Genomic DNA, 24421 nt, shown 5'->3' on the forward strand with positions numbered 1-24421 from the left:
GGAAGTGAGCTGTTCAATTGTAGCAACGAGTTCGGCTAACACTCCAGTTTACAAAGCTGTATGTAAAAAATTTTTAAAGAAATTCTCTGCGGCTCCTACATTTAGGTGATAATGACAGAGAAGCCGATGTTTGTTTAGATTATGTATTAGTAACACCGGCTTCGAGGGCATTATTTATTTTTTACTTAACATTTTATTTAACTAGGCAAGTCAGTTAAGAATAAATTCTTATTTACAATGACTGCCTACTCCGGCCAAACGCAGACGACGCTGGGCCAATTGTGCCCCGCCCTATGGGACTCATAATCACGGCCGGTTGTGATGTAGCCTGGATTTGAACCAGGTACTGCAGTGACGCCTCTTGCACTAAGATGCAGTGTCTTACAACGGGTTACCGACATATTCACATAATGATTGACACATTTTCAGAATTTTCAATCTTCCACAGGATATTGTCCCGACACACATCTCGGGCTGTTACCCAAGCTGGCTGGTCGTTCATTCTATTGGTTCAGTTGCTAGAGACGCGACCCGGTCGTTCTCTATCTATGGATGCGACACAGTCGTTCGTTCTAAATGTTCCATTGCCATAATAGCTTCCAACATTCTTATCCCTTGCTAACTAGCCAACTATGGCCAACTTAGTCACGTCAAAATGTGCAGCCAGAATAACCACAAAGTAGACGCATTTGTTTTAGCTGTTTTTTTTCTTCCTGATTTTTAACTGGCTGAGAAACGCTGCCTGCCTGTCTCGTCCCGACACGTTCATTACTATGGGACAGCTGGAGCTCGAATTTGAATGTTGAAACAATGTTGCAAGTGTCGGAGACAGACAGCGAGGTTTATACAAATCTCCACTGTTGAAAATTTAAGGTTAGTCTTAAAGAAATGTGAGATAATGTCTAGATGCTTTTTATAGTGGAGATCAGCCCAACCAATCAATTTATAAACTTGATGACAGTGGATTGCGTAGTCAGATGGAACGGAATAAATAGGACTAGACACCGGCTGGGATGCGGTTTTAACCAATCAGCAATCAAGATTACACCCATCCGGATAAGAAGTACATAATGTACCCGTGCATCTGCTTTGAGCATTAGTGTTGTCACAATGGGCCACCATTCACCTTAGGAGCATTTAGAAAGATAGTCATTTAAAAAAAATTTCATACGGCATTCCTTTTATCCGAAACAGAAATGTTATAAACGTACAAACTTAGACTGCAGCTAATTTGTTGATGTATTTGGGTTTATGTAAGCCTAACACTCTTGATTAATTATATTTGTCCATTGTTTATTCATTATCAAGTGCTGAAATCCTACTAATGATGCTCATCATATACTAATTTGCACTTGACAATGACTCAATATAGAAACTATTAGGCTAAACTGTAATTACAAGACTAATATATACATTCTTTAATCTGCTATGTATTTATGGAGGTTTAGTTGTTTTGTAATTTAGTTGTTTTGTTTGCTTGTCTACGTAGGTGGAAGAGCGCAGCAAAGGCAGTCTTCCACTGGAAGAGAGGTAAGATCTTCTAATCCTTGATATCCCTTGGCGACGACAAACCAACATTCTTGTTACGTTACTCAGTTGTTTCACTCACACCACACAACAACCATAGGTGAGGAAAATGGCAGATAAATAATATCCCACTATGATCCGAAAGGATTTGCTCTCTGAGTGGAGAGAAAATGTAGAAACAGCCAGGTGTAGTTAAGTTAGGACTATGGAAACAAACCACTGCAGCAGTATGCAGTTTAATCGAAGCTTGGATTATGACAGGTGTGCATCTTTCAGATGAGAGAACCAAAGAGCACAATGAGTCTGACAGCACAATGGGTTGACGAGGATTTCGTACTGAGAAGTCGTATTTCATTCTCATGAATGCTGTGCTGGTTGTCTGAAACTTGGAAACATGAACACACTAGCTAGCTCCATTTGAACAACTGACTCTGGGAATAAGCTCATCAATTGCGTCTGCAGCAGACGTGATACCCTCTGTCATGGCATCGAAGCGCCTGCTCAACAGGCATTCTCTCTTTACTCTGTCGCCACCATGCTCATACAAGTACCACTACTTTGATGCAGACAAACAGGGTTTACGTGAAATGTTCCAGACACAGCTGGACATGATGGAAACGGACACAGTGACAGAGCGCACTGAGGAAGAGGGGCCACAGACAGACAGAGCTGGACATGATGGAAACGGACACAGTGACAGAGCGCACTGAGGAAGAGAGGACATGATGGAAATGGACACAGTGACAGAGCGCACTGAGGAAGAGAGGCCACAGACAGACAGAGCTGGACATGATGGAAACGGACACAGTGACAGAGCGCACTGAGGAAGAGAGGACATGATGGAAATGGACACAGTGACAGAGCGCACTGAGGAAGAGAGGCCACAGACAGACAGAGCTGGACATGATGGAAACGGACACAGTGACAGAGCACTGAGGAAGAGAGGCCACAGACAGACAGACAGCTAAAACTTCACTTCTTGACATGTATGATGAAATCCTGGTTGAGAATGAAACGACTGAACAAATGAACAACGAAACAGCACAGCAAGTAAGTGAAAGAAATAGGTTTCGATTGTTTTACTGGTAATGGGGACAAACGTAAATGCCAACAAAATAACTTTTTGGTCAGTGTGTGTGTGTAACCTTTATTTAACTAGGCAAGTCGGTTAAGAACAAATTCTTATTTACAATGACGGCCTACCAAACCCGGACGACGCTGGGCCAATTGTGCGCCGCCCTATGGGACTCCCAATCACGGCCGGATGTGACACAGCCTGGATTCAAACCAGGGACTGTAGGGACTGAGATGCCATGCCTTAGAACGCTGCGTCCGTGTGTGTGTGTGTGTTAAATGTTGAACTGTACTAGAATGCTTAAATGGCCGCTAGAATTTAAAATATCGGGTATCGTTTTCTTTTGCAAGGAAAATATCAAATATTGGTATCGACCAAAAATGTAATATCGGTGCATCACTAATTTTATGGTGTGTCTATGTATTCCGATAAATTGTATGTATTGTATTGTAATTGTATTGTATGTGCATTCATTGTGTACTGAAGTCTATGCCTAGCCTATATGTTTTAGATACTGGAGCTCCAGAGGGGATTCTAAGAGGGCCTTATTGGGGCCTTTTCAATGTGGTGTTTATGTTGGTATGAGTGTGGAGGGCGTGAACACGAGTGGGAGAGAGCGAAAGAGCGGCACGGTAATACATTCCAGACTCATTTTTAGAACTCCTTTAAAGAAAATGCAGTCGAGGTCCATCTGACCAGAGTTTTTTTTTTTCACTCCAGATTGCGAAAAGTCTCCTTTCTTAACAAATAGAACATTGATATGTAATACATCTTGACGGCAGTTAAATGTGTTCTTGTTCCATGAAAGACTGGAAGCATAGATGCCAATAGCTCATTTGAAGTGTTGACCCTAGTGCTGCGTTTTAAGATAACAAAATGAACTGGTTTGGCAATGACTGAAGGAGTGAGGACATTCCACATTCAAGCACATACATTCCACATTGAAGCACATTCATACTGTGAATATAGGCCTATTCTTTGTTGTGTTTTCTGGTTAGCCATAGCACTAGTGACTAGGGAATGACATTTACAAGAGAAGTCAGAACTGCGACTTCTTTTGCTATCAAATTTCTTTGATCTAACATATAGCGGGGACTGTCATGGCAGCCACTGTTGGCTAGCTGCGTGCTGCTGGTTAGTGTCAGCTTCTTCTAAAAGCCCCCTGACAGTCAAGAAACAGAGCCCTGAGTCTCCTGTGTGTACTCAACTTGTCACTGGCACTGTAAGTGGCCCCAGTTGCTTGCTCACAAAGCCCTGAAGGGAATGATGTTTTGTATGGGAAGTTGGCATTTGATTTACTAACTAACACGTAGCTAACCTAGCCTAGCCTACTACTTAGGCTGTTGCTAAAAATGTCCCCCAGTACAAACACACTGGGAAGGTGTGGAGTCCTTGGACAGGGCTAACATTCAACAACACTGAATTTAATACTAAACAGTGCTGCGCTCCTCAGCGCATTGGTAGCAAAATGTCACTTGATGACTTCCTACCATCTCCTTATCAGTAGCGATACGAGCTAACCGTGTGCTAGCAGGATGCACCATTTTAACTTCAAATAACTGTTGATTGATTTCCTTAGGCACATTCCCTCCAGACCCAGTGTGGAAGTGTCTCTGAGCCCAGAGAAGTGATAGGAAAGCGTGGACAGGCAGTGCTGGTTGAATCCCCTCGACCTGGGGACCAGGGCTCCAGAGCCTCTTGTGCCAGGGTTATCGTACCTCTTGACGCAAGGTGCCATCACTCTTCTCCCACCTTGAAAATAGGGTGGAGATAGAGGGAGCGGGTCTGAGCCAATGACCTCGCTGTTTGTGCGTGTGTCAGGGTTTCCGTTAACAAACAATTGCCTGGTTTTTCCCCCCCAAAATTATAATGAGAAGCTGATAAATAAAACTGTTGCCTGGAAAAATGCCTGGGCAACAAAAAAAAAAATTCAAGATATGCCCATCAATGAATAAAAAATATTATCAGTCAATGTTTTAAATTGACCCTTTTTTTGTTAGTTGTGTTGGATGAAAGCGGTATTTCTCCTGTAGTTCTTCAGTTGGTTGCTGCTGGAGTTAAAAAACATGCTTTTATAAGCTCATTCATTGCGCAACAATTCTAAATGCGATCTTATGTTAACAGTTTTGGTGCACAATTAAAACAAGCTACTATTTTTTTCAACTGGTAATTGAAGTGCTCCTCCCATTTCAAGTGCATGCAACAGGCTATCAGTGCATCACCCAACACTTTACAGTGTGATTGTTTTGAAACCTGAATGTTTTATTTCATATTTTGAGGCATGTCTTACCTTATTGTATAAAGACTTCATAGGCTAGGCGGCATGTGAGTTTACATTTTGGGGAAGCTTACAATTAATCCTACCGTTCTGCGTACCAGTTATAATGATTTCCATATACACATTTTCATGGTACAGTTTCATTTCAATAAGGACGTTTTTCCTTTCTCAAAATCATTGTCACGTGGTTAATCATAAATATCTGAATTTAAAATTATAATCGATGCACCGATATGACATTTTTGGCAGATACCGGCATCCGATACAGTGCCTTGCGAAAGTATTCGGCCCCCTTGAACTTTGCGACCTTTTGCCACATTTCAGGCTTCAAACATAAAGATATAAAACTGTATTTTTTTTTTGTCAAGAATCAACAACAAGTGGGACACAATCATGAAGTGGAACGACATTTATTGGATATTTCAAACTTTTTTAACAAATCAAAAACTGAAAAATTGGGCGTGCAAAATTATTCAGCCCCTTTACTTTCAGTGCAGCAAACTGTCTCCAGAAGTTCAGTGAGGATCTCTGAATGATCCAATGTTGACCTAAATGACTAATGATGATAAATACAATCCACCTGTGTGTAAATCAAGTCTCCGTATAAATGCACCTGCACTGTGATAGTCTCAGAGGTCCGTTAAAAGCCCAGAGAGCATCATGAAAAACAAGGAACACACCAGGCAGGTCCGAGATACTGTTGTGAAGAAGTTTAAAGCCGGATTTGGATACAAAAATATTTCCCAAGCTTTAAACATCCCAAGGAGCACTGTGCAAGCGATAATATTGAAATGGAAGGAGTATCAGACCACTGCGAATCTACCAAGACCTGGCCGTCCCTCTAAACTTTCAGCTCATACAAGGAGAAGACTGATCAGAGATGCAGCCAAGAGGCCCATGATCACTCTGGATGAACTGCAGAGATCTACAGCTGAGGTGGGAGACTCTGTCCATAGGACAACAATCAGTCGTATATTGCACAAATCTGGCCTTTATGGAAGAGTGGCAAGAAGAAAGCCATTTCTTAAAGATATCCATAAAAAGTGTTGTTTAAAGTTTGCCACAAGCCACCTGGGAGACACACCAAACATGTGGAAGAAGGTGCTCTGGTCAGATGAAACCAAAATTGAACTTTTTGGCAACAATGCAAAACATTATGTTTGGCGTAAAAGCAACACAGCTCATCACCCTGAACACACCATCCCCACTGTCAAACATGGTGGTGGCAGCATCATGGTTTGGGCCTGCTTTTCTTCAGCAGGGACAGGGAAGATGGTTAAAATTGATGGGAAGATGGGTGGTGCCAAATACAGGACCATTCTGGAAGAAAACCTGATGGAGTCTTCAAAAGACCTGAGACTGGGACGGAGATTTGTCTTCCAACAAGACAATGATCCAAAACATAAAGCAAAATCTACAATGGAATGGTTCAAAAATAAACATATCCAGGTGTTAGAATGGCCAAGTCAAAGTCCAGACCTGAATCCAATCGAGAATCTGTGGAAAGAACTGAAAACTGCTGTTCACAAATGCTCTCCATCCAACCTCACTGAGCTCGAGCTGTTTTGCAAGGAGGAATGGGAAAAATGTCAGTCTCTCGATGTGCAAAACTGATAGAGACATACCCCAAGCGACTTACAGCTGTAATCGCAGCAAAAGGTGGCGCTACAAAGTATTAACTTAAGGGGGCTGAATAATTTTGCACGCCCAATTTTTCAGTTTTTGATTTGTTAAAAAGTTTGAAATATCCAATAAATGTCGTTCCACTTCATGATTGTGTCCCACTTGTTGTTGATTCTTCACAAAAAATACAGTTTTATATCTTTATGTTTGAAGCCTGAAATGTGGCAAAAGGTCGCAAAGTTCAAGGGGGCCGAATACTTTCGCAAGGCACTGTATTTACCTTGCCCCCCCAAAAAAACTATACCGATATTTTACATTTTAGTGGCCTTTTAAGTGTTCTAGTACAGTTAAATAGTTGACACACACTGACCCAAAAGTTATTTTGTTGGTGTTTACGTATGTCCCCATTACCAGTAAAACCTATTTCTTTCACTTACTTGCTGTGCTGCTTTGTTGTTCATTTGTTCAGTCTCAACCAGGATTTCATCATACATGTCAAGCACTGTGGTTTCAGCTCTGCCCATGTTTCTTGTCTGCATTGATGTAGTGGTCCTTGTACCTAGCATCGAGCATGGTGGCGACACAGTAACGAGGCTCTGACAGAATCCCACCGAATCGCTTGTTCACAGCCTCTTGTACAGTACTTTTATAAGCTTTAACCCCACGGTCTGTCGGCAGTTTTGTTGAGCAGGCGTTTCAATGCCGTGACAGAGGGTATCCCGTCTGCTGCAGACGCAGTGGATGAGCTTATTTCCCGAGTAAGTTGTTCGAATGGAGCTAGGAAGTGTGTTCATGTTTCAAACATTGTTCTCAAATGCCATTGAAATGGCAGGAGTGGTATGAGAACCAGCACATTCTTGAGCATGTATTACGGCTTTCCTCAGTACGAAATCCTCGTCGACCCATTGTGCTGTCAGACTCCGCATGCTCATAGGGTTGACATCGCTGGTCCAAATGTCAGTCTTGAAGCTAATAGCAGTGACGCTCATAGCAAGTAGCTCATGGATGTGCGTTCCAACAATACTGTGGAGCTCCGGTAGGGCAACATCTGAAAAATAGTTATTGCTTGGTAGTGTGTACCGGGGCTCGAGGTGCTCGACCAGTCGGTGAAAGCCAACATCATCCACGACAGAACAGTTGATTGTCAAGGGCAATGAATTCAATTCTTGGTGTTTAATGGATTTCACCTTTGCGTTGTCCCCCTGAAATGTTCTTACTCTTTTCAAATGACTGCTCTAATTTATATAATTTTGGCAAATTTAATTTCAATTTACTTCTCTATTTCCTGTTTGTTTTCATATGAACTTTCTTTCGTTGTCCAGAAGCCAAAGACACAATCCTAGTCTTATTAGCAACCCATTCTAGTTATTGAGTCTTTATTCCCCCTCTTTCTAAGTTTAACAGATTTTAATATAGATTTCTTTCATCTAGAGATTTCATGAAATTAAAATCTTCCCGGTCATGTTGTCCTGCAACACATTTTCCCAACGGAAACCTTGGTGTGTGTGTGCTTCTTTCTCTTGCTAGCTCTCTGTCTGTGTCACTTGCTACTGTGTTTGTGTCTACCTGTCTGTCAGCTGGTCCCATTCCCCTTAGCCCTAACCCATATGTCTTACACCATACAGATGTGCAAACATTAAAAGTATAGGGATCGAGCTAGGACCAGCTGTGTGACACTTTCTCTGCTTTCTCCACTTCGTTATGTTGATAGTCCTCTTTCCTCCCATCCACTTCATTCAGTTGATGGAGTAGCATCCGTTGCTTAGAGACCAAGGGTCTTGACAATGAGTGGTTGTCATAATCTTAATTCAACTCGTTCTAATTCAATGCTATCGTCTCCATGGCTTTGATCAACATTCTAGAGAAGGGCTGGCTTAGCAGAAGGCTCGCACTGAACTATCAGGTGTACTTCGCTGCATGTCGGTGCTCTACTCAGCGCGTAAAGTGTCCACGCAATAAATGGAGTGAACCTGCAGGCAGCCATATAGCATGTGCTAGGTCAATCGTTCAATTCACCCTACATGCATACATTGGGGACAGAGGACGGTGTCAGTTTCTTCTCTTGCTCCTTGGTCTGTACAGTCATACATAGTAGCACTGAGCAAAGCTCGAGAAGGAATGTGGTAGTCCTCTATTAAGACTCTTGTAGGTGCATTGAATATGCCTGCCACCCACTGCTCCCTTGCAGTCTTACTTTCTTATTTCAATGAAAGCCACCCTTCGTTCAAAGCTGAACACCAAACTAAACTCCCACCCTGCTATCATCTCATAGCAGATGTGTTGTGGGTAGTGCACTGTGGTTTTACAAGTCTCTAAAAGCACACACAGAGTCCTATCAGCCTGGTGCAGAGCCTAGACTAGACAGTCCTCTCACATTTAGGAAATAGAGATTACACATAATTACAGCCATTTCTGACTGAAATGTTGTTACTGAAATCCCTAATTTGGAAAAATATTTTCTATTCTCTAAACCCCTTGCTCTCTTTTTAAGTGACACATATGCATCACATACACATGACCAATAGCATATCATAATCACATCAATAAATTTGTTATAACAAACTAAGAACACTGTAACATGTGACAGTAAAATAGTTGCAGAGGATGTGACAAACTCGAAATGGGGGAATGTTTACTGGTTGCTCAGGAGGTTAAGGGTAAGTCAGATGTTGAATAAATTTGATTAGTTGTGGAAAATACTGGAGATATAGAAAAAAAGATGCAAGGAGAAAGTGCTGCCTGCATATTGTGTGTGCTATACAGGTGCTGTTAGATTACAATATACTTTTTCTGACCGTTTGGAACAATGTAAACAACACTAATTATAAGCGTACCAGAGTCTTTAACGTTTTTTTTTTTGTAAAGCTATTATTACAGCAAATACTGAAGAGTCCCATTCATTCGTTAATACAATTTCTGAAATCGACTGTTTAGGAACAGTTTAGGCCTGCCTATTTGTTTACGCAAATGATTTAGTGGTCGCTTTATTTTACTACTAAAATGCTTGATTGCATTTCAAATCATGAATGACTCGTATGCTGTGTGATGACATGACCGAATTAATGATTGATTGATACAGTAGCCTGTAAAAGTATTTTATTAAAGGCCTCAGTAAGTTACGCTATTAAGACTAAACAGGATGCGCTCTTAGGCCTCCAGCTCAATGATGGTTATACAAGGCTGCTATACAAAGCCTACTAATGATAATGACATTACTTATTATACTGATCATCGTAATAATAACAATATCAAGGGAAAAAGGAGGGTTATTATAAATATAATTGTTCTATTTGGAACAGTGTAACAATACTAAATAAATAATACCAGAGAGGCTGGTCCAGCCTTTTACGGCATAGCAAAGATTAAAAACAGCCAGATTTGTTTATCCGACGTGGTTTTGTGAGGCTTGGTGCTCACGGAATCAGTAGGCTATTAAACACTCAAACAAGCAGGATCGGTCTTATTTCTGTAGATATATATGGATGATTTATAAATCCAGGCACCTTTTAAGTTAGGCTATTGATTATAGACCTACGTTAGTTTCCGCTCTCCTCACTTTTCTTAGGTAATTAAGGCAAGGGTTGTATTCTCGTCTCCTAACTCCGCTGCTACCTCCACCACATTGTTCTCAACACCAATATGCTGGTTAAATGTGTGCACATAGCAACATGGTCTAGGAAAGGCACCAATTCAACAGCGCACTGATGCATTTTATAACTGCGACAGCGACCACTATCTAACGTGGGAGAAAACGCATTTCTTATAAAATAATATCAGTTTTATTTGTGTTGCACCGTTGTTACATAATGTAACCATATACAATTTCAGTAGCACATCTCATAGAGTGATGGACTGTGCCATCCCCATGGCTTCCACAATGCAGCAGTCCACTCAGACTTTGCTACTGCTCGACTAAAATCTCCGATAATCAACAGCCTATCGACCAAACAATCGACCAGTCAACTAAATGGGGTCAGCCCTAACCAACATCCATCATTTTAGGTTCTGGGTAAAAAAAATATAGAATGCATAGTTTCAGCTATTTTCCTAGATTGCACATATTGCAAATGCCAGGAATATTTGAGTTTGTTAGCTAATTTTGTTATTATTAAATGGTGGTTTTGACCAACTTTACCAACCTGTTGCATGTTGCTGTGTCAGCAGCTGAGGGACAGAAAATTTCTGAACCAAAGTGATGTCTTATCACTGGGGCCTGGAGTTTTTCTCTTCAGTTCTTCCTGATCAGGGCCTGGAGTTCTTCCTGATCAGGTCACGTTGTCAGGGAAACACCCTGGCTCTGTTATACTCTACACAAGGTGGAGTGTCGTATGAACAGCTGACAATTGTGAATTGGTTTGTTTGTTGCTAAATACTGCTTTGAGTCTCAGCCCATTGTTTTGTAGTCTTAGCCTATATTTGGTAGGCACCAGAAAATATTGAAAGGCTAATTTAGACGGGGCACAATGCAGACAATATTTATACTGAACCAAAATATAAACACAACATGTAAAGTGTTGGTCCCATGTTTCATGAGCTGAAATAAAAGATCCCAGAAGTGTTCCATATACACAAAAAGCTTATTTCTGTAATTGTGTGTATTTTAATGTTAATTTCTCATACATAAGCCACCTCCCAGCTTAGTTTCAGATAATTTGGCAATAGACCACGTGTAAACATGCCAGCCCAGGACCTCCAACTCCGTCTTCTTCATCTGTGGGATCGTGTGAGACCAGCTACCCTGACAGCTGATGAAACTGAGGAGTATTTCTGTTAGTAAGAAAGCCCTTTTGTGTGGAAAAACTCATTCTGATTGGCAGGGCCTACCCGGGTGGGCACACCCATGCCTGCGCCCCTGCCCAGTCATGCCTGCGCCCCTGCCCAGTCATGTGAAATCCATAGATTAGGGCCTAATGAATTTATTTCAAATGACTTATTTGCTTATATGAACTGTAACTCAGTAAAATCGTTGCAAGTTGCATTTAGATTTTTGTTCATTATAGTAACCACTTCTGTGGTGTTGAATATGTATGTGTGTATGTGTGTATGTGTGTATGTGTGACCACCAAAGTGGAAATATTGTGGGAGGAAGTGATGCCATAGCCAGGAAGTGTGAGCGTTAGAGTGTGCCATAGTGTGGATTTCAGCTATTTCTCAACTGGATGTTGCTGCCTACTGTACATTTTAAGTGCTTGTGCAAAAGACTGGGATGTTCCTTAAGATTTTGTTATAGGCTGCTTAAGACCTTATTCTCATCGACTTGGCACATGGGGCTGGTAAATGTTTCATGTTGCATGGCAGCTGTATCATCACTCACTCCACTCAAGAAACTTTGTTCCTGACTGGAAAATTTGGAATGCAACGCGATTTAAGCAACCTGTGTTAGAAATAATGTTGCGGTTATAGTTGACAGAAGCAAATTTTAGTTGCGTGAATGTTTCAATAGCGCAAATTATTTCACACAAAGCTGTTAAGATTAGCTAGCTAGCTACATTAGCATCTAAGATGGCAAGCTAACATTACCACCCGCCAATGAATAATGGTGCATGTTTCTCATTACAGAATTAATGACTGAACACAGAATGCATCCCTGTTTGTCCTACACATAGAATATCAGATTTCAGAGCGTGATGTCAGATGTCATATCTGAATGAGCGTGTGAGCAGCCAGCCGCATCCCCTAACCAGTCATTTGTCTACTTATCTGCTTCTCTCCAGACCCGGCGCCAGGATAAAGTGGCCATGGGGACACCGTTTTTAGGGGGTTCTTGCATTGGAATTGTATTGAATTCTGCTTATATCACACTATACCACAATAAACAAAGTTCAAATCTCTCTGAGACAATTAATTGCTTTTGACATGACATGTAGGCTACAGATTTCAGGCCAATTTCCACTGCGCTGTATCAACAGAATTGACAGCGCCCTACACGCTATTACTAAAATAATGCAAACTAAATGCTGAAAGTAGTAGACTAGTTATTAATGCGCGCAAACAAAAATACTGAATAGTTTGGCTTGGAATATCAACACAGCTGCGAATGTGAATAAATGAATGCGAATAGCACAAAAGTGGTACCAAGTAGGTAGAAAGCAAAATATCAGATGGATAAAGGCATGACAAAATCTATGTTTAGGCTAGTTACATTAACAGTAAACAAACGCAGTAAATAAAAGGTGAATGGAGATCCAAATAACCAAAATATAGACTACAACCTACTACAGTGAGAAGCAGCCATGCAGAGCTGTCTTGCCAAACATAAGGACATGGAAAATCATGCTGCTCAGGAGTACAGCAACACGTGATATGGCACAATACACTTCTATGGATGAAATTCAACCCACGTAATCAATTAAGCAATGCCATCCTACCATAAACACGTTGCCAGAGTTGAAATATGTATTATGTACATGTTATTCTATGAAAATGTGCAAATTGTATGCAACAAAAAGTCACCTTTTTGAACCCTCAACAGTTTGCATCCCTGTAACTATCAGCATCCATCATTGCCTTACTATTAGGGCTGGGAATTGCCATGGATCTCACGATATTATCACAGTACGATATTATCACGATACTTAGGTGCCAATACGATATGTATTGCAGCTCTCACGATTCGATACATGGATTTTATTGCAATTTGACATTCCAAACATATTGCTGCAGAGGAGAGAGCCATGAGAAAACAAGTTTTGATCAGTCATAGAAATAAGTGCTAAACGATGGAGAACAGTCCTCCCGTGTGGCTGTTGGTAGAGCATGGCGCTTGCAATACCAGGGTTGTGGGTTCGAATCCCCTGAGGGACCAGTATGAGAAAGTACAAAAATATATGTAAATCGCTCTGGATAAGAGTGTCTGCTAAATTAATAAAATGTAAAAATTCCTAAAACAATTGGTGTAGGTACAGCCAACTAGAGCAAAAATAATACTGCAATATTGTCAAAGCGATACGATATAACGGGTCTCCAACAGGTTGATCGCCAAGCAACAGGTAGCTTACCATACAATTCTGAAAGTGCATGCAATTTTTATGCGTTTCCACCCCAAACTGTCAAACAAATCTCACAAGTATCAGACACCGTAAGCTCCCAGCTACTATCTAATCAACACAGCTTTGACATTATCCCACACCTGTTAGCCACTATTGGCTTAAAAAGTCAAAACCTTACACAATGTTTGCCAATTGCTTTCCAGCAATATTGCCGGTCTATGTGATGTGCGCATTTGTTTGTCAGTCCGTGTGTAGCCAGTTGATCTGTCTTTTGGCATGACAGAAATACTTTCCGCTAAACCTTATCAATGAAATGTTAACTGCAAATGAAGCTTACCTGGCAGAAGTATATCATGAGTAAGTATATCAGCACTCCAGAACCATCACCAGACCGGCACATTAAACAGCAATTTCATCACTTGCTGTATGCGCAATAATTTTAAGATTGAAAAACAAAACTGAACACAATTTTTGAAAATATATCACCGATTTTATAGTTGTTTATGAACCATTATTTTACCAGGTATATTGACAGAACATAGTTTATGTTCTCTTGTACACTTATTTGAAAGCTAGAATAAAATGAGTAGCTCATGACACTTTTACCGTCTCATACTAGAAAAGGTTGGAGACCCCTGCAATATGATATATTGTCAAATATGATATCGATATGTACTGTAACTATCGACCTAATGTTTAGGCTAGGCCTGGTGGATGACACTGTTGTGTGCATTGCCAATTCAAATACACACATGGCATTGCCCATGAACTGTGAACTTCTGTCACCTCTGATCTATCTAGAGTGTGAACGATGATCTAAGTAGTATGAACATGATACATGAACATTAACTTGGGTATTAATTCACTCCACTCTGTGTTCACTTCCTTTTAGATGGTATAAGGGTTGTTGTCACAAATGGCACCCTATTCCCTGTGTCGTGCACTGCATTTGACCAGCGCCCTAGGACTTCATTCTCTATTACTATTGACTACTAACCTCAATGTGTGGTATTTTTTAGCGTTTGGGCAGGTGATGACATCGTCCCCCTTTTGCAGTTGGTTGTGTTTTTTTTTTCTTTTCTCCCTGCTACAGCGAAGTGGGTATTGAAACTGTGTGTGAAGTCTCTGCATTTAGCATGCTGAGTCAGGCGCACGCACAGAAGCACTTAGCACTGGCGAACGCGTCGATCACACCGACAGCGTCATTGCATTTTGATACACCAGAAGTACATTCAGAATGCGAGTGTAGCGTTCTGTGTGGGGCCTACGTTGGATTTATCGAACGTGTGCAATCAAACTGTATGCGTAGACGGCTTGACAAATGGTAGCAGAAGGTGAATGTTGAACTTTTTGTTGCACACATATCCAGATGATGCCGCGTACCATTTTCCGCTATAGCGATGTCGGTGTGATCGAGGCGTAAGATAAGCCCCCTTCCTCTCACCTGACCTGAGAGTGAGATCATTCCATGGCTAAATCAATCATGTCAAATTCATGCCAAACCAAGCAGAAACACAGAAATGAAAAGGAACCAATATTGCCCTAAATAAGGGGAAAACCAAAGATCATGCTTACTTTAAATCTAATGAATAGTGATTTTACGTTTTGAGCCGAGGAGTGATGGTAATGTTCTCTCATGAAAGGAATTGACTTGTCAGTCAAACCTGTGGCTTTTCAGTGTGCTGAAGCAGTGTCATATTTGCTTTGGCATGAAAATGGTCAGTACTGCTCAGATCTCCCATGGCGTTCTCTGCGTAGCAGCTGTTGCTATGACTCCATTATGCTAAAGCGCTCTCTGAACTGATAGGCCTCAACGTATAGAGAGCCGTATCAAACCCTTTTTTAGGATATGTGTGGGTGTGTATTGTGTGTATGCGGCTTTGCGTGCACGTCTCCCTTTCCCCTATTTCTGCCCGCTCGTCTCTCTCTCCCTCCCTCTCTCTCTCTCGCTGCCTATCTGCAATGACCCAGTGCAAAGCTGGCAGCTGAGTGGTGGGGAGTGCTAATTTTCACACCTCCTGCCGTTCCTGCACCCACTCTCCTCTCTGCTCCTCTCCAGCATCCCCGGAGCCAGCCAAACCTCCTATTGCTCACCATGACGCACATAGACCCACCACCAGCAGCCCCTCAGTGAGGTATTTAGGCCCACTAGCCAGAGGTTAACCCTTCAAATCTCGGTACAAATTGAGATTTTAAGGATTATAAGTAAGGGTATAAAATAAATGATTTTGTTTTGCAGGTAGTTTTACCTGATCAAGTTATGCTGAAGTATCATCATGATTTTAAATATATTTTTTAAAATGTGTGTTTTCCAGTATAAATGGATTTCCGTTTGTTGTCATTGGCCTATTAAGGCTCTTCAGCCTCAATATCTTTTGAATAGCCATTGGTTTTTCCCTTCCCGCTTCACGTTGCCAGTGATGTGTCATAATGATCCCAGTGGGAGAGGTCTTACAGACTAGAACAATAGAGGCTACTGGGATATAATGATGTCGTCCCCCACCTTTTACTCTACTACCTCTCATCTCCTTTGGCGGTGGGGAAAAAGCTTTGTCTCACCATAATAGCACATTGTATTGGCGAGAGCAAGAGGGACGCTAATAACTAGTGCTCTAGCCGGGCTTTCATATTGTAATGCACACTTATGATAGCTTTGTTTCACCGTAGATATATTTAGCTCTCTTTCTTCCTCTTTCTTCCTCCCTTCTTCCTGGGGCGGCAGGTAGTCTAGTGGTTAGAGTGTTGGGCCAGTAACCGACAGGTTGCTGGTTTGAATCCCCAAGCTGACCTGAGCAAGGCAGTTAACACATTGTTCCCCGGGCGCCGAATACGTGGTTTTCGATTTAAGGCAGCCCCCTGCACCTCTCTGATTCAGAGGGTTTAGGAACAACATTATTATGCGGAAGACACATTTCAGTTGTACAACTTTAATTAGCTAGCACACAGCGCTAATGCCAGAGCTCTCCTCTCCCCTACAGGCAGGTCATTGGAGCCGTGAAACAGACACCCGATAATTGCGCTCGCACAGATGAGGGAGTTGGATACAAGACGGTCGCCAACAGAATTTGCCAACTGCCACAGTCTCAAATTCTTATCTCTGAGCTTCACTCTCTTCACGAGTTGGTTATGCTGTATGACCGACCACAAAGGGGTGTAGGCGAGTTTTGCCATAGCCAAGTAGGGGGGAAAAAAGCTATCATCATACATTGCTGAAAGTGCACTTTCCTAGTGTAATTTTGGAAGATATTAAGTTGAGCAGGTTTTTGAGAACTACTGCAGTGATTGTCAGGAATTTTGGGTTGACAATATGGCTTTAATTATTTTACTGTCAATGTTATTATAATTTTTTTGTTATTTACATTAGATTGTTATTTAGATTTTTCATTAGATTTTGCCTTTGTGTGCACTATTATATTTTGGCCTATGTATTCATCTAACAGTAAATGTAATGTCCTAAAAATAACTTTGCAATGTGGCCTAGTGAGTGGCACTCGAGTGGAGCAGCGGTCTAAGCACTGCATCGCAGATGTGACACTACAGACCCTGGTTCGATTCCAGGCTGTATCACAACCGGCTGGGATTGGGCGGTGCACAATTGGCCCAGCGTCGTTAGGGTTTGGCCGGGGTAGGCCGTCACTGTAAATAAGAATTTGACTTGCCTAGTTAAATTAAGGTTAAATAAAATAACTGCACTCACGATGGCCAATGTGAAATTTTGCTCGCTCTGTATTTCAAAGCCATATCAGATATCTTGATTATAAACAGTGTGCTTTAAACCCAATGATCGTTCTTTAAACATCTTTAATACCTGCAATTGCATTTTGAAATGTTATACAATCACGAGGTGCTCATTACAGCAGCCGGCCCCATCGAAACGGGCAGGCACAGTGGACGGCCAGACACTTTTATTGCAGGAAGGTTAATGCAGTTTACTATTTAACAAATCATGGTTTCATCCACCCAAACAATAGGATGATTGAGGTGACCAGATAGTATGTGCAGCTCTCATCAGTGCAACCAATAAAATGTTTTACTCGCAGTCCAAGGGTAGCAAAATACAACTAAATGGTTTCAATCTGGACATCTGACAGATGCATTTTTAGTGAATGTGTTTGGCTGGGTACATGTGTCTGGCTGTAGAGGAAACCAAGTGACAAATTTCAGCTTATCCTTATAATGCACCACACGGGTCGGGACATTAATCACTGAACAGGGTTCAGAGTTTATCAGTGTCAGAGCAGAGTTAGCATAGTTGTTGTTCATTAGGCACCAAACTTAAGAAACGACTGAAATGGGAAGGGACTTCCAGGGCTTGTCCAATAATAAACGGTCAATATTGTTTTCCGTTGCGTGCCCTAATGAATACAACCCAAGTCAGAAGAGACCTTCCTGTATGTAAACTCTGTTCCCTGTCAACAGTCTGCGCCGTGATGAAATCTGTTTGGGCCCAATTAGGCTGTTAGGACAGAGCGAAACAGTGGGCACCTGCAATATTCAAATTAACCCCAACTTCCTGTTGAAACCTGTACAGGTTGTAGACACTCTCCGTCTCTCTCGTTTTCTCTCAGGGAGCTGCTTTTTAGGCTCATTACTGTTTTCGTGACATAGGGACATTTTAGTTGACTGAAGTTACTACACTATATAAAAATATAAACGCAACATGTTTCATGAGCTGAAACAAAAGATCCCAGAAATGTTCCATACGCCCAAAAGCGTATTTTTCTCAAATGTTATGCACAACATTTTTTACATCCCTGTTAGTGAGCATTTCTTCTTTGCCAAGATAATCCATCCACCTGATGGGTGGTATATCAAAAAGCTGATTAAACAGCATGATTATTACAAAGGTGCACCTTGTGCTGAGGACAATAAAAGGCCAGTCTATAAAATTAAGTTTTGACAGACAACACAATGCCTCAGATGTCTCAAGTTGAGGGAGCGTGCAATTGTCATGGTGACTGCAGGAATGTCCACCACAGCTGTTGCCAGAGATTTGAATGTTAATTTCTTTACCATAAGCCACCTCCAACATCGTTTTAGAGAATTTGGCAGTATGTCCAACCGGCTTCACAACTGCAGACCACGTGTATGGCGTTGCGTGGGCGAGCGGTTTGCTGATAACATTGTGAACAAAGTGCCCATGGGGGGGGGTTATGGTATGGGCAGGCATAAGCTACTGACAATGAACACAATTGTATTTTACCGATGGCAATTTGAATGCACAAAAATACCGTGACACGATTGTGAGGCCCATTTTATTTTTTTTGTTACGGTATCTGACCAACAAATGCATATCTGTATTCCCAGTTATGTGAAATCTATAGATTAGGGCCTAATGAATTTATTTAAATTGACTGATTTCCTCATGAACTGTAACTCAGTAAAAATCAATTAAATTGTTGCATGTTGCGTTTATATTTTGGCTCAGTGTACATATTGAGCAACAGTTTCACACTGTCCATGTGAATGTGTAGATACCCTACTTTTACCTTGGTATTTAAGGAGATGGGTGGTTTTGAGTCTTGTCTTTTCAAGCACATTTAGTCCATGGTGCATTTGATGTCTGCAAGCTATTTAAGACCTAACTGTTCTCTCCTCAAAACTCTTCATTCCCACGAATGTCACTTCCTTCTAGTCAAAATGCAGATCATGTGAAAATGGAGTCGGCTGATCTTTCTTGGCACTTCGGATGACAGGTGAATTGTTGTAACCTTCAACGCTATGCAAATCCTGCAACGTAAAACATGTCTCAGCAAAGACTGTACATGTCAGACACCCCCATTGCAGCCATCTATAAGCCTAGATTGTGAGGGCTGGAAGCCACAACCCGCTCTGTTTCCTCTTTCATACATGTAGAAATCGTCAATGTGATTCTGATCAGATCACATTCTGGACATGTTAAAGATGAGTTAACAATGTAGCCTATTTTGTCATACCGAGTTACCAAAAACTTGTAAGTCCTGATTGTGGTGTTGTCTAGAATTGACTTGTATCTTGTTGTCGCTACATCCGTAGCCTACATGTAGCTTGATGTTAATGTAGCTGTTGATGTCACAAGCTAGCTGTGAGAGGGTTAACTTGGGGCAGAATGTAGATTTCATCTCTAGGATCAGGCTGGCAAAGTGAATGGCCTTGGGCTGTTCTAGGCTATATATTTTTACACTGGCTGTGGCAAGCCTCCTGACTCACTGGGCACTCATCAGTCAGTGTTTTGTTTTTTTTGAGGGAAGAAGCTCGCACAAGACATGGCCTGCCTCAGTTTGGAGCAGGGTTTCGTTTAGCGAACTGTGGCACCGGGCATTTGAGCGGCAACATTTTAATTTACCGGAAATTTCAGAAATGTACCGGACCCATATGCATTGGGTGCGTGACCTGATAAGGCCTTCCACCCACGTTGCTCAGAATGATGACAGAAATCACATTTTAGATTATGGTCATTTATATTAACAGAACATGCAAGTCGAGGATGCAACGATGTGCGGTCCCTTCTTACTGAATTCTGACGTGCACTTTGAAGATGTTAGAATAACTGTCCACGTTTACATTTCCTCAGCAAAGACAAGTAACCAACAGCAAAATCACTAGCCTGTCAATCTACTATCCCCCACAGTAGAAAGGTTTACCTATTCTATTGGTCACCTTGTCGAGAAAGAAATACCCTATTCCAAACAGACACTGGGACAGTTGTGAGATGATATATCCCAAATTAATAGATATTTAGCGCAATCTGACAGATTTTACACTTAAAGGCTCTGTATCTGTATGCTGCCAATTTAATTCCACAAATGTATATTTTATTTTATTTCACCTTTTATTTAACCAGGTAGGCTAGTTGAGAACAAGTTCTCATTTGCAACTGCGACCTGGCCAACATAAAGCGTAGCAATTCGACACATACAACACAGTTACACATGGAATAAACAAAACATACAGTAAAACATTTAAAAACAACAAGTCTATATACAGTGAGTGCAAATGAGGTAAGTTAAGGCAATAAATAGGCCATGGTGGTGAAGTAATTACAATATAGCAATTAAACACTGGAATGGTAGATCGGCAGAAGATGAATGTGCAGGTAGAGATACTGGGGTGCAAAGGAGCAAAATAATAATAATAAATACCTAGTATGGGGATGAGGTAGGTAGATAGATGGGCTGTTTACAGATGGGCTATGTACAGGTGCAGTGATCTGTAAGCTGCTCTGACAGCTGGTGCTTAAAGCTAGTGAGGGAGTTTCCAGCTCCAGAGATTTTTGCAATTCGTTCCAGTCATGGGCAGCAGAAAACTGGAAGGAAAGACGACCAAAGGAGGAATTGGCTTTGGGGGTGACCAGTGAGATATATCTGCTGGAGCGCGTGCTTCGAGTGGGTGCTGCTATGGTGACCAGTGAGCTGAGATAAGGCGGGGCTTTACCGAGCAGAGACTTGTAGATAATCTGCAGCCAGTGGGTTTGGCGACGAGTATGAAGCGAGGCCCAACCAACGAGAGCGTACAGGTCGCAATGATGGGTAGTGTATGGGGCAAAACGGATGGCACTGTGATAGACTGCATCCAGTTTGTTGAGTAGAGTGTTGGAGGCTATTTTATAGATGACATCACCGAAGTCGAGGATCTCGCTCTCTCTTTCCAAGCCCTTCATGTACCCAATGCCCTGTGACCACAGCATGAACTTTCTCCCCTTCACCTCTCCCTCCTCCCTTCCTATCCCGTTGTCTTTTTATATCTCCACACAGCACACCGCATTGCAGGCCAGCGATGCAGATCCCTAGGATGCTATAAGCGGCTGCCAGTGGACAATGCCTCTCGACTCGTAACCACCCACAAAGTGTCTGTCTGAACTAAATTCAGAACCTCTGCAGGTGGATTACCGTGTTTCAGGGATTGGGGGGGAATTGTTGCGCGTGGGAGACCATTGAAGACATTTTTATTTATAATTTTACCCCCCTTTCTCCCCAATTTCGTGGTATCCAATTGTTAGTAACTACTATCTTGTCTCATCGCTACAACTCCCGTACGGGCTCGGGAGAGACAAAGGTCGAAAGCCATGCGTCCTCCGAAACACAACCCAACCAAGCCGCACTGCTTCTTTAACACAGCGCGCATCCAACCCGGAAGCCAGCCGCACCAATATGTCGGAGGAAGCACCTGGCAACCTGGTTAGCATGCACTGCGTCCGGCCCGCTACAGGAGTCGCTAGTGCGTGATGAGACAAGGATATCCCCACCGGCAAAACCCTCCCTAACCCGGACGACTCTAGGCCAATTGTCGCCCCATGGGTCTCCCAGTCGCGGCCAGCTGCGACAGAGCCTGGGCGCGAACCCAGAGTCTGGTGGCACAGCTAGCACTGCGATACACTGTGCCACCCGGGAGGCCGAATAAGACATTTTAACATAAGTATTTTTAGAACCATGAGTCTGGAGTAGGACTAGGGTTTTATGGCAGAAGATGCATTTTATAATAATATAAATATATGAAGTGCGACAGATTGGATTCTATTGGACAAGTTTAGCTGATACAGCGTCCATTCAAATCCATTTTATCTCATTAGGAGCCTATACTGTAGGCTTCCATCATTAGCAGGGTTGAGGTCAATTCCATTTCAACTCCAGTCAATTCTGAAAGTAAACCAAATTCCTATTCCAAATGTTCCTCAGTGTATCACCCCACACAAGATATCGCCCAGCCCTATGTAACGGATGTGAAACGGCTAGCTTAGTTAGCGGTGCACGCTAAATAGCGGTTCAATCGGTGACATCACTTGCTCTGAGACCTTGAAGTAGTAGTTCCCCTTGCCCTGCAAGGGCCGCGGCTTTTGTGGAGCGATGGGTAACGATGCTTCGTGGGTGACTGTTGTTGATGTGTGCAGAGGGTCCCTGGTTCGCGCCCGGGTATGGGCGAGGGGACGGTCTAAAGTTATACTGTTACACCTACAGGACGTTGGGCCCAGTGTAGCCTGTTACTCAGTGAGGGACAGTGCAGGACAGCAGAACTGAAAGGACAGCAAGCAGTGCTTCTGGTCTGCTTTATGATGTGAGTCACCTCAACAGGCACCATCAAACAGGACATACAGTTCAACAATCTCTCTGCGGTCCAGAACATTCGCTACGTCTGTACACACTGTACAATCCAATAAGTCCCCAGTAGTAGCCATCCACTGTGCCTCTCTTTCAACTCTGTCTCTCCCGCCCCTCCCGGGGTATGTGAGTCGAGATCCCAGCTGTTGAAAGCTTGGACAGGAAACTGACAATCTGGAACTGATGGAGTGAGGTTGTCCATTCCAAAGTGTGAAAACATGGCTTCAGTGTGTTGATTTGATTGTTATCAGGCAGGGAGGGGTGTGTGTGTGGGGGGGGTCTTCTTTCAGCCCAAGTGTTGCGTTTGTGCTCCTTTAGGGAGGTTTCAAAGAGTTTCCCTGTGTGTTCTGGTGATGTTAGTGGGAGTTGATGTATACTTGGGTCTGTTTTTATAGGCGCTGATTGGAGTTTATGTTGATGACATTCTTAAAACACAGATCTCCCTTTTCTGACTTCAGCATACTTGAGCATGCTAACGTCATGTATAATTCTGAACCCCGCAATCTATTACACCTACAGTGGCAAGAAAAAGTTTGAACCCTTTCTGCATAAATTGGTCATCAGATAAGATTTTATCTCATCTGTCACAACAATAGACAGTGTGCTTAAATTAATAACAGATACATAAAATCATTTTTCTTGAATACATCATTTAAACCTTCAGTGTAGGTTGGGAAAAGTATGTGAACCCCTAGGCGAATGACTTCTCCAAAAGCTAATTGGAGTCAGGAGTCAGCTAACCTGGAGTCCAATCAATGAGATGAGATTGGAGATGTTGGTTAGAGCTGCCTTGCCCTACAAAAAAACACTCAGAAAATGAGTTTGCTAATTCACAAGAAGCATTGCCTGATGTGAACCATGCCTTGAACAAAAGAGATCTCAGAATACCCAATATTAAGAATTGTTGACTTGCATAAAGCTGGAAAGGGTTACAAAAGTATATCTAAAAGCCTTGATGTTCATCAGTAAGACAAATTGTCTATAAATTGAGAAATTTCAGCACGGTTGCTACTCTCCCTAGGAGTGGCCATCCTGCAAAGATGACTGCAAGAGCACAGAGCAGAATGCTCACTGAGGTTAAGAAGAATCCTAGTGTCAGCTAAAGCCTTACAGAAATCTCTAACATGCTAACATCTTTGTTGACAAGTCTACAAAACGTAAAACACTAAACAAGAATGGTGTTCATGGGAGGACACCACAGAAGAAGCCACTGCTGTCCAAAAAAAACATTGCCGCACGTCTGACGTTTGCAAAACTACACATGAAGCTCAACTGAAGTTGGGTGATGCAACAGGACAACGACCCAAAACACGGAAGTAAATCAACAACAGAATGGCTTCAACAGAAGAAAATACACCTTCTGGAGTGGCCCAGTCAGAGTCCTGACCTCAATCCAATTGAGATGGTGTGGCATGACCTCAAGAGAGCGGTTCACACCAGACCTCCCAAGAATATTGCTGAACTGAAACAGTTCTGTAAAGAGGAATGGTCCAAAATTCCTCCTGACCGTTGTGCAGGTCTGATCCACAACTACAGAAAATTGAGTTGAGTTGGTTGAGTTTATTGCTGCCAAAGGAGGGTCAACCAGTTAATAAATTCAAGGGTTTACATACTTTTCCCCCCTGCATTGTGAATGTTTACACAGTGGATTCAATAAAGACATGAAAACGTATAATTGTTTGTTATTAGTTTAAGCAGACTGTGTTTGTCTATTGTTGTGACCTAGATGAAGATAATATATTTCTGCATAAATTGGTCACAAAATGTTGAGGTTTCTCACATTTTTGTTCTTGCCACTGTATATTGTTAAAGCTAGTTAGGGTCTTCAGAAGCAGTGTTTCGTCTCTGCTGTCAA

General features: G+C 42.1%; 1 protein-coding gene across 5 annotated transcripts in view; it reads left to right on the forward strand.

The window, feature by feature from the left end:
• The window catches only part of tmem131l (transmembrane 131 like), a 91432-nt gene that overhangs the window by 20240 nt on the left and 46771 nt on the right, over positions 1 to 24421 (forward strand). For all 5 annotated transcript variants that reach the window (XM_024398418.2, XM_024398420.2, XM_024398422.2 and 2 more), the window contains exon 3: positions 1490 to 1530. In XM_024398418.2, coding sequence (XP_024254186.1) covers positions 1490 to 1530 — 41 coding nt within the window. The remainder of the gene's footprint in view (positions 1 to 1489; positions 1531 to 24421) is intronic.

This window comes from Oncorhynchus tshawytscha, linkage group LG34, assembly GCF_018296145.1.
Source record: "Oncorhynchus tshawytscha isolate Ot180627B linkage group LG34, Otsh_v2.0, whole genome shotgun sequence".
Taxonomy (NCBI): Eukaryota; Metazoa; Chordata; class Actinopteri; order Salmoniformes; family Salmonidae; genus Oncorhynchus; species Oncorhynchus tshawytscha.